Here is a 10,436-nt window from a genome sequence, read left to right as displayed (position 1 = left end):
TCCCCCCGTATTTATTTTTCTCTCTTTTTCTTAGAAAGTGAGCAGAGCAGTCATCGTGGTAGTAGAGTGTTTAGCGACAGACGTGTTTTTGTTTTATTCTGGGAGAAAAATGCCGAGGTCAGCGCCTTTTTAAAGCACGCCGATAAACCCTCCTGTCGATCCATGTGCAGACGTGGTGATTTTGCTCTCAGACAACTTCACAGTACGTATCCCCATAACATATGAAATGCAATAGGAAACCCTTCGCAGCTAGTAGAGCAGAATTAGCTTAACTCAATCCACAGGTTTTGTATTCGGATTTTACTCTTTAGCTGTCTCTGCACAATCCTCAAGACATTGGTGGAATTTGCCTGCATAAACTGCACGTATGATTCTATTGACAACAGCAAAGAATGATCAACAGTTGGTGGTTTGTTGACCATAATCATGCGTGTCTTGTATGGCTATGGTAATTTGCAACAGTAGTTGTAATAGATGGATCATTTAATATGGTACTATATCCTAATATAGTTTCTCTCTATAGGTCACAGAGACCTCGTCAGCCTTTAATACTTGGAAACACCACATACTCAATGTGATAAAGGGTTTCTCACGTTGCCTACCAACCTACCTTCTTAAACTGATTTAACATCTCTGCCTGCCCACTTCCAATTGTGTCGTAAAAACAGTCCTTCAGTTGATGAGGAAGTGATTTKAATTTAAAATCCAGAAATGGAATAACCTTTGACAGAAATAGCTTCTCCTTTCCATCTTATAGAAGTTATTGAAAATAGTTTTTACAACTATTGAATTGGAATTTCAATCTACTCCATAAATGCCCAATCTGGCCCTCATACCATCATGGCCATCTAATCAGCCCCAGCTTCCAATTGGCTCATTCATCCCCCCCCCCCCCCCTCCTCCTCTCCCTTGTAACTACTCCCCAGGTTGTTGCTGTAAATGAGAATGTGTTCTCAGTCAACTTACCTGGTAAAATACGGGTTAAATAAAGAATATAAAACTGACTGCCTTCAAATTTGAATTGACCCCAACCCTGCATAAAAACAATTAGGCTCATGTGCTGTGTGTTCGGAAGTAGACGCCTGAGGAACAGTTCTTAGAGACAGCAAGATCACAACAAAAGTGGACATTCGGGATTTGCATGCATGGCTTTGGCTGTAGATAATGCATTCCTCTGGAGGTGCTGGCTGTATGAACAATTTAGTTCAGTTCCCCATGTTCGTTCACCTCTGCTGAAGTATGGGAGAACCTGACAACAGTGCCGCTAACACATTCACCACCCACCCAAAGCAAACACAAAACATGGGTTGAGCAAATTAAACCACTGGCTGCATGAGACTGGCTGCATGAGATCTCTGGCAGATAGGTTTGAGTGTGTGTACTTTCACACCCAGCTTCTTTCAGGCAAGACGAACACACACCCCACTGAAACACACACACACTGACACACAAAGTCCTTTTCTCTCTCTCCCTAGCTTCAGTCTCAGCTCTCCCACTCGCTATCTCTCTCTCTCTCTTTCTCACTCTCTCTCTCTTTCTCACTCTCTCGTTCTTTTTTTATTGGGTGGACTCGGCTAAAATCATTTCCAAATTCCTGCTCTGATGTGCGACAGGCAGGGCAGGCACATGAAGAATCTATTACCGGGCCTCTGCTCTGCTGTATAGCTGCTCTGCTCTGGGACAGTGGCCAACTCAGCCGGCGGACAATAGAAATTCAACTCAACAAAAACATCCTGCAGAAGTGAGAGCGAGCGAAGGAGACGAATAGAAGGAGGGGGAGAGAGCAACACAGATAGAGAGTGCAAGAGAGAGAGGGAGAAGGGGGTGCAAGCGGGAGAGAAAGAGTGAGAGGGAGGGAGAGAGAGACAGAGGGGAAGGCAGAATAGAAGGACAAGCAGCCACTATGTGGTCTCAAGCCAACAGCAGGGGTGAGTTTGGTCCTTTAACACAAAGCATTAGTAATCCGGGTTTATTTCACATGTATCAAGAGCTACACACCGTGCACGTAGACAGAGTACCAGATCATTTAAAAGCAATGGGCAGATATGAGTCTATAGGCATCAGACCAAGTCTAAGAGCAACCGTTGCTTATTACACCTCTATAATTATGCACTCTACTAGTATAAAACTCAAGGAAACGTGTAAGTATTTGCTTACAGAGGACATGCATGACTATGTTGTTACCCTCCAGTGTTGTACGAGCATAGCAGACAACATCTTCTGAGACTTCAGAAATTGTATGCATTTCAACTTTGTATAAACCAGCACCTTAGTAAGCCCATAAACAGGTTTATGTATGTATATGCAAAGTATTGGGTAATGGAGTAAAGCTACCGAGGAAAGGAGACACACAGAAAGGGAGAGAGAGCGAGGGAGAGAGAGAAACAGACTGAGTGCACAGGGGTTTAACAGAAAGCAGAAGATGGATGGTGTTGCAGAGCCACTGAGCTGAGCTCGGGACCTGCCCCGGTCTACACACACACAGAGAGGGTAACATAAAACGTGCACAAACACACACACTGGGGAGGGAACCCTGCCTTCTCTTAAACCAGAACTACCCACAATCCTGTGCATAGCTCTTTTATCCAGCATGTGAAAAGAAGGAGGCCGACTGAATGACAAAAGGAGAGAATGGGGATCCGGGCGAGGCTGGGTCTGAGAGGGAGAGGGGGGAGAGAGAGGTGGTCTGTGCCCCTCGCCATTCTTCTCTACGGGAAACAGGGTGGGATGGCCCGCCTGGGCTGGGGGTGGAGTAGGGAAAAATAAACATATGCATAGACACAACAGAGAGTTTAATGATTTCTTTACTGGCTTGTACACAAACGTACAAAAATATTACAGCACTCATTTCCTCACCACACATCATCACGATCACAGTGTTACAAATGTTCAAAAAGGAAATACAAAACAAATACAAAAGAAATGAAATCACACCCAAAATCAAACACGATGGAGCAACTGCATCACTCAAGAAACTCACGACATTTGTTTTTGTGTCGCTCGAAAAAAAAGCTAAACAAAAACAGACCTTGCCCCCCCCCCCGAAAAAAAAATGTCAGCGCTTTATCTCATTCATTTACACCTAGCCAGGCGTCCACTCTTGGGCCATAAATGTTATGACACTGTTGAGTAGAACAACTACACACCGTGCAATTTTTTTATGTAACAATGATCTTACCATCAAATGTTTTTTACCACTTTCATAACAACAGGAGGAGGACAGCACTTCAAAAAAGAAAGTGCACCAAGATATTTTTTCAGTGTATATATATATACATATATATATATATATATACATATATATATACATATATATATACATATATATATATATACATATATATACACCCGATCACAGAGATACAAACAACCTTTGCAAAAACAATGTTTCACAAAGTTAACAAACAAGAGACATAACAACCTGGAGCCTTTTTTATACAATAGTATTTTGTTGTGTTCCTTTTTTTCTGTTCAGAAAAAAAATTAAATGTCGACTTGATAAAAAGCCAAATCAACAACAGTCATCAGTGCAACATTAAACAAATATATATATCAAAAAAACGATCAAGTTTAAGACCAGCGATGCATATTTCTTCCGTTCTGCTAATACCAATATATGCCTTGATGTTTCTTTCTATTGCTTTAGTTTGTTTTTCCAGGTATATGGAAGGACAGTCCTTATTCCCTGATGTCCCTCTACTCATGGTAGGCAGAGCAGACCCAGGTCGCAACACAATGCCACACGCAGGAGGAGAGGAGCAGGCCTCACACACACAGGAGGAGAGGAGCAGGCCTCACACACACAGGAGGAGAGGAGCAGGCCTCACACACGCAGGAGGAGAGGAGCAGGGGGGACAGCTCAGCTCGCTCAGGACACGACGGTCAGATGTATGTATGCGACAGACTCTCACACACGTGAGCACGTGCACATGCATACATACATGCGCACATGTACACTCTCACACACGCACACGGCTTCTCATTAAATGACTGTGATGCTATCGGGCTTTTTATATCTTTCACTCACTGTTGGCCGTTGAGTGAAATAAAAAATAAACACAAATGAAAAAAGTAACATACAAGCAGCATAGAAACAAGTATTAAGGTGGCATGACTTTCAAAATGAGGCAGGCAGTTTTTCTTAAACCAATTGTTTTTGATATCCTGCAATGGTCATGTTGATTAATAATAGGTTTATACTCCTGCTCAGTAGTAACTATTTATAAGCCTCAGCTCCTGCAGTTACCCGGACAAGCACCAGGGGGGGGGGGGGATTAAAAGGCTCCGCATTTTGTGCAATAAAACTCCCTGTATTTATAAGGTATGCAATCAAATTAMATTTTTGTGACTAAATAGAAACTTCAAACAGAATGGCGATATAATCGATTCACTGATTTAAAAATAATAATAAAGGCAAACCCCTTTGCTTGTCACATTACAATTTGGTAGTAGTGTGGGAAATACATTGTCCCCGTTGACGATGAGAAAGAAACTGTAAATAGTCATTATTGATTTGCAGAACAAATACCATAGTTGTCCCCTAGCCGAAATCTGTGGTTTGAATAACATTGCCCTGGGGCCTACTGCCAAAGTATCTGCTACTTGAATGTCTGTGTGAGTATGCTCCTTATGTTGGCCTAGACCAGGTTGCGGACAGGCTACAGGAATCTTTGTGTGACTTCCTGTATTGGAGTGTTGTGGAGTGAGCAAGAGTCCAATGATTTTGAATACTTTACAGTCGAGGTAGCTGGTAAAGAAAACAAAACATKAAGTTCATAAGAGACAAAGAATAGTCTCTCCAGCGCAGACAAATTTAGGCTAATTGGGACGTGACGGGATCTCCACACGGGACAGTTTATACTACGATACGAGAGTCCGAAGCAGCTTTATAAGTCACCCTAAATATTGAAAAACGTCATAGATTTGATTTGAGAGAGAGAGAAAAAAGAACCACAACATATTCAAAATGCATCTTCTCAATGTACCTTCATAAATAGAACCCAGCCTGTATTCACAGTGATGACCAGGGTGTTGTTCGTTAAAATACTGAAAGGAGATAAAGTGAATTCCAAATGCGACTTTCCTGACGTTTTGATACAAAGCGAAAGCAGCGGTTTAATAGTACATTAACCATTGACACTGGTCGCACTGGCCTGAAAATACGTTGATGCCAGCCAAGCAGCCTGTTTGATGAAGGCAGAGCGCATTTAGCTATTTTTTTTTTATATATATAAAGAAACAAAGTAAAGCTATTGTGTACAGTACTTAACAACATTAGGTACATTGCTGTTACAATGAATACACATCTGGAAAAGCAAATTGGATATATCATAATGCCGCACTTTGAAATAGATCAAATCCTTTAATTTAAAAATGAAATATTAAAGCCAAATAGATGATGGCATTCATTCCCCGTGCCCACATCGTCTTCCCTTTCGTATAGGCTAYTCCAGCATGCAGCCACAGCATCAAGTGCCATCTTTTAGTATATCAAATAATTTAAAAGGGTCCTACAAGTGAACAGCGTAGCTACAGGTCGACACATCAAAACAAAGCCCAATAAAGAAGCGTTTCAATGAAACAGCGGCAAGAAAGATGGAACGTCTATCGCCGCGTAAAACTAGGCTGCTATCTGGCCTCGGGACCCAAACACCGGCTTAGTTATTTTTATATGTCCCAATCTATTATACACATTCAAGAAAAAAAGCTTTAGTACCAACCCACCAAAATGGCGTTTATTTTTTTCAAGATTCATGCTGAAGCAGATACAAGAACCATGTGGTGTTTGACTCACGAGTCAGAGAGACCCTGTTTGGTTTTGATGAAAGGTAATTTACTGTGTGTTTTTAGGCTATAATTTGGGACAACTATGTACAGATCGAAACGCAAGTTTACAAAAGCCTGGCTTTCCGTGTGTTTACCTGACAGCAGTGTAGCAGATCACCGTGCGCCAGAAGAGTACTTTGCCTTAGTGATGAGGTATAGGACTATGTCTTGATGTCCTCCAAAAGCGGCAATGTGTAAGGCACTCCACCCTTCCCTGTTCGCCAATCGAATATCGGCTCCGAATTTCACCAGCAGTTTTACAAGTTCGAGATTCCCGTCGATGACTGACTGATGCAACGCCGTCTGTCCTTCGGGCCCGAAGGAGTTGACATTGAATTCGCAGTTTGTCATGTTCTGGAGCAACGAGTGAAGTTCCTTTGTGTTGCCTTGCTTCACCGCCTCTTGGAATACTCTCTGAGGCGCTGAGCAAGTTGATACATCCCCCTGACTCATTGTGAAACCGGGATAGGTATATCTCCTGTGTCGTTCTATGTGATAATCACTGTATGAGTCTCTGGTGTGGGAATAGTGCCCAAATACTGGATTACTACCAGTTATAAGGCTCTTTTTTTTATCGTATGCTATAGATAAGATAATACGAACACAATATATCCCAAACAGGACATAGACAAAATAACACACTTGGTGTGCAAAAGGTTGTCAATGGTTGCGAAATCCAAAATCACGTCGCAATGTGTAGCCTAGTCTCCTCTTGTCTTCGTTTGCGTCCGTTGTAATAGCAGCACCAGGTAGTATAGGCTATATTGCAGAGATGGGAGCCGAGCGACAGTTGAAACCTTTCTTCTGTTGGGATACTGGAAGAACAGCCACGGTTTCAGTATCTTCCAAACGCGGTGAATTTACCCTGCAGGATCCTGGAGTCGCGGCAGTTCGTATGGCAAGGGTAGCTGTGTGAGATAGGTACGATCCATATAAGTACACTGAACAAGGCTATACTCCCCAACGTTTACATTCCAACATCGACACGTTCAAAAACACGTTTTATGCACACTTTACACATAAGGTTCAGATACAAAATCCAATAATTTATGTTGTAGATTAAATATAATATATTTTGGTACTTGCCTGTGAGAATTGGACGGATCCTGGCGGCGACGTAGTATGAAATTCCCCCGCGTGCCCCGTGTTGCGTGTACTTCGTGCGGTCCCAGTGAGTCTCTGCTCTACAGTGCGCACCGATGGGGATATTTTACGCGTCGTTTATTTGCATAACAATGGTACACAATAGAATCAACTCTTGTGAAATGGGCGGAAACCGAGGGAGGTAATAGGCTACTGGGTCCGTTTAGGGAGGGTCTAGAAGCGTGAAACCGTAGAGCAAGGCGTGGTCTCTTGGAACCAAATGTCCCGTAGAAATAAAATCAAGCGGAATCTATAAAATTGTCTTTTTTYTTTTTTTTTTACTCACTCAAGAGAGAAACTCACTCACAAGAGAGACGTGACTCAAATGGGGAGTATAGTGTTGACATCGTGAAAAAATGCCGAGAAAAACATGCAGAGTAAAGCAATATAATGCTGTAGTTGTTGAGCAGCAGATCCAAAGTATTACCCGGAGTAGGCTCTTGCGCATGGAGTCATAATGCATGTTCCAAATACGTATTATGTCGATGGACGAATAGTTCAACCACAGACGAGCAGATTAAAAAAGTCAAAAACAAAAGGAGCACTACTGAACTGTAAAGGACCTGCTGTTATGCGTCCTCTTTGATGTTTGTATCTTCATTCAGGCTCAGGTTTGAAAAGTTACGATCTAGCGACGCCGAGGTGTAGTTTTCTACTGTGTCAAAACTATGCCTTACTTTCTCTGAAACACTTTTTTTGGTTTATATGGTTGGTTTATACAATAAAATATTGTGCCAATAGATCTGTTCATGGAATATTGTACACATAAAATAGATATGATATGCTTCCGATAGTCACTACTATAAAATACTAAAAACTAAAACTCTGTTCGTTTTCTCTCAAACAATCAGATCATGTATACTAGGCATACCGTATCTGATATGAAAGAGGGTGACAAAAAAAAACGCATAGGTTTACTTTAAGACATACACGCATGACGATATTTATTGGCAATAACACACTTCAAATTGGACAGAGAAAAACAAATGTCCACTTTAACTTCTTAAAAAACAAATGCAAATGAGACCGGATCACAAGTCTAGTCTCTAACCCCCCTCCATAAAACCAAGCCAAGGGATACCTCCGTGGCTGTTACGAGCCGTCGAAAATAGCAACGCGGATATTCCAGTTGTTTTAAAGTGACAAGAAGCAATGGAACTTAACAAATAACAAAAGCCTGTGCGACTTCCTTTTGCAAGTGAAGGTGACATTGTGCATAGAATGACATGCAGTTCCACAGCAGCAGCATAGCTACCGTGGGAACCGGAARGCTGCAATTCTGTGCGTTGTTCTCGCGCCTTGCTCTTCTCACACGACTCTGGCATGGAAACCACACCGTTATAGCTTCACTAGCCTGGGAGTCCTACACATATAGACCGATCTGTGATACTCGAACCACCCTGTCTTTTCAAAGTGAAGCCGTTTCAGTTTGTCCACAGGTTCCCACGCACTCAACTGTGCATTTGTGGTGCATGTACCCACGTGATGACTCATTATGTTGTGTTCAGTTAAAGGGGCCTATATCTGATACACAGGCATAATTTCTCACTACCAGACTCGCTCAAGGAACATGTATATAGTCTACAAACAATAAACAACTCATAACTTTATTGGCTATGCTAGTAATTCAGGGCAGGTGGGGCAGAGCKTTRTATCTACCCTAGCTTTGATTGGACCGATCATGTCAACATCATACTTTCAACATTTTAGCCAGACAAGCAGTCATCATCATGAATCACGTTAACAATCTACCGGCAAATCCTTTTCAATACATGTCATATGAAGATAAATTATAGATAAAAGGTATCGGTGCTCATYGGCCATTGGACATAAACATTACACAACAAATTGGAAATCGCTAATGCAACAATAAGTGGTTTGGAGGGAATCAGTGACTGACTGCAAGTGTGGCAAAGCAATCACTATTTTGCTTCCCCTGCCTGTTATTCGGTGCGGAGGGTGTGTGGTCCAAGTCTGGGTTTAAGGTTCTCTTTTCCAAGCTTAAAAGCATAAACATTCACACGCAAAACCATGGGCCAGAAAAGGTTGAATACATTGGCCATGCTGTCAATCCAGCATGACTTCTGCGGCATTCAAAACAACTGGAAACTCGGAACTGGGAAATCTCAGACTTCAGTGAGTTCAAGACAACTGGGAACTCAGAAAAAAAACTATCTCCGACTGAGAAAATACGTTTTGAACGGTCATCCGTCATAAAATGCTCAAAAATACCTTAAGGAATAGGTTAAACTACCAGAGATTCTCACATGGCCCTTACATTGTATTACTGGGCTATATTAGCCAATATGCTAGATGTAGTTTGAAGAGAGCATAGTTGGAGAGACTTGCACTTACTCTTGAGGTATTTTTATAGCCTACCTTTTAGGAGTGGGAAAATTCCCATCATGGTCAGACAGCCAGGGAAGACCAGTCTACGGAGCACAGGAGAATTTGGCAGTATATTCAGTGAATGATACAAATTTCCATCTTACAGTAGATATAGGACGTCAGCTTAAGCGTAAAGCTACAGTCTGGGATCTGGGAATCATGGTCATTTCAATTGTTGAACCATTTATTCTATTATTGGATGATATAATGTATAAATGTACACCAAGGTAATTCTTTGTCATGCCTCATTTTAGGAGGAACAGATGGTGACAGGGATCTCAGCAGGGTCAGGCGGCCAGGGAAGACCAGTCTGTGACAGAGGTGAGGTGAATTTTTGCAGATACAACACTTTATTCTCTCTGTCCAGCAAACACTGGACAAGACAGATGCTATTTTAAGGCAGTCTGACAAACCTCCAAAGTTGATTTCCAAACTGTATCAAGGGTTGGTAGAGGCTTTTCCCGATGACATGTAAAACAAAAATGTGAGGAAGACCTGGGAGACGCTATTGATGATGATGAATGGATATAACAGATATGTTAGAATGCCCAGTTATGTTCTTATAATCTCAGACATAAATGACTGCAGTTTAAGACCATCCATAGAACATACTATATGCYATTGAAACTAAATATCATGCACTCAGAAATTGTATTATTCTGCTGGAGGTGTAAAGCACAGAAAGGGACATATTTGCATGTGTTGTGGTCTTGTTATTTTATTTTATCTCAGCATGTCTACAGATGTTTTTGATTGTTTGGAAATGTTGATACTGGAGACTGTTATCAGAAGAAACTGTGTAACTTAGCATTTATAGTGGCTAATAAATGCATTCAGAGACTTGTCCCACAGTTGACAATGCATGGCAGAGCAAAAATCAAGCCGTGAAGTCGAAGAAATTGTCCGTAGAGCTCCAAGACAGGATTGTGTCGAGGCACAGATCTGGGGAAGGGTACCAAAAAATGTCTGCAGCATTGAAGGTCCCCAAGAACACAGTGGCCTCCATCATTCTTAGATGGAAGAAGTTTGGAACCACCAAGACTCTTCCTAGAGCTGGCCGCCCAGTCAAAATTAGCAAT

General features: G+C 41.8%; 1 protein-coding gene across 1 annotated transcript; it reads right to left on the bottom strand.

Moving 5' to 3' along the window:
• Positions 1-2,786: 2,786 nt before the first annotated feature.
• nrarpa (NOTCH regulated ankyrin repeat protein a) lies at positions 2,787-7,024 on the bottom strand. Its single transcript, XM_023983397.2, has 2 exons — positions 6,913-7,024; positions 2,787-6,734 (listed from the first exon to the last, which is right to left on the bottom strand). Exon 2 carries the CDS (start codon positions 6,277-6,279, stop codon positions 5,941-5,943), a length of 339 nt encoding a protein of 112 aa, XP_023839165.1. The 5' UTR covers positions 6,280-6,734; positions 6,913-7,024; the 3' UTR covers positions 2,787-5,940.
• Positions 7,025-10,436: the final 3,412 nt, after the last annotated feature.

Source organism: Salvelinus sp. IW2-2015, linkage group LG4q.1:29, assembly GCF_002910315.2.
Source record: "Salvelinus sp. IW2-2015 linkage group LG4q.1:29, ASM291031v2, whole genome shotgun sequence".
NCBI classification, from domain to species: Eukaryota; Metazoa; Chordata; class Actinopteri; order Salmoniformes; family Salmonidae; genus Salvelinus; species Salvelinus sp. IW2-2015.
This window is presented reverse-complemented; position numbering and strand designations above follow the sequence as displayed.

What these genes read in the sequence shown, in the direction of transcription:
- nrarpa (XM_023983397.2), bottom strand. Translation starts at nt 6,279, where the DNA reads ATGAGTCAGGGGGATGTATCAACTTGCTCAGCGCCTCAGAGAGTATTC.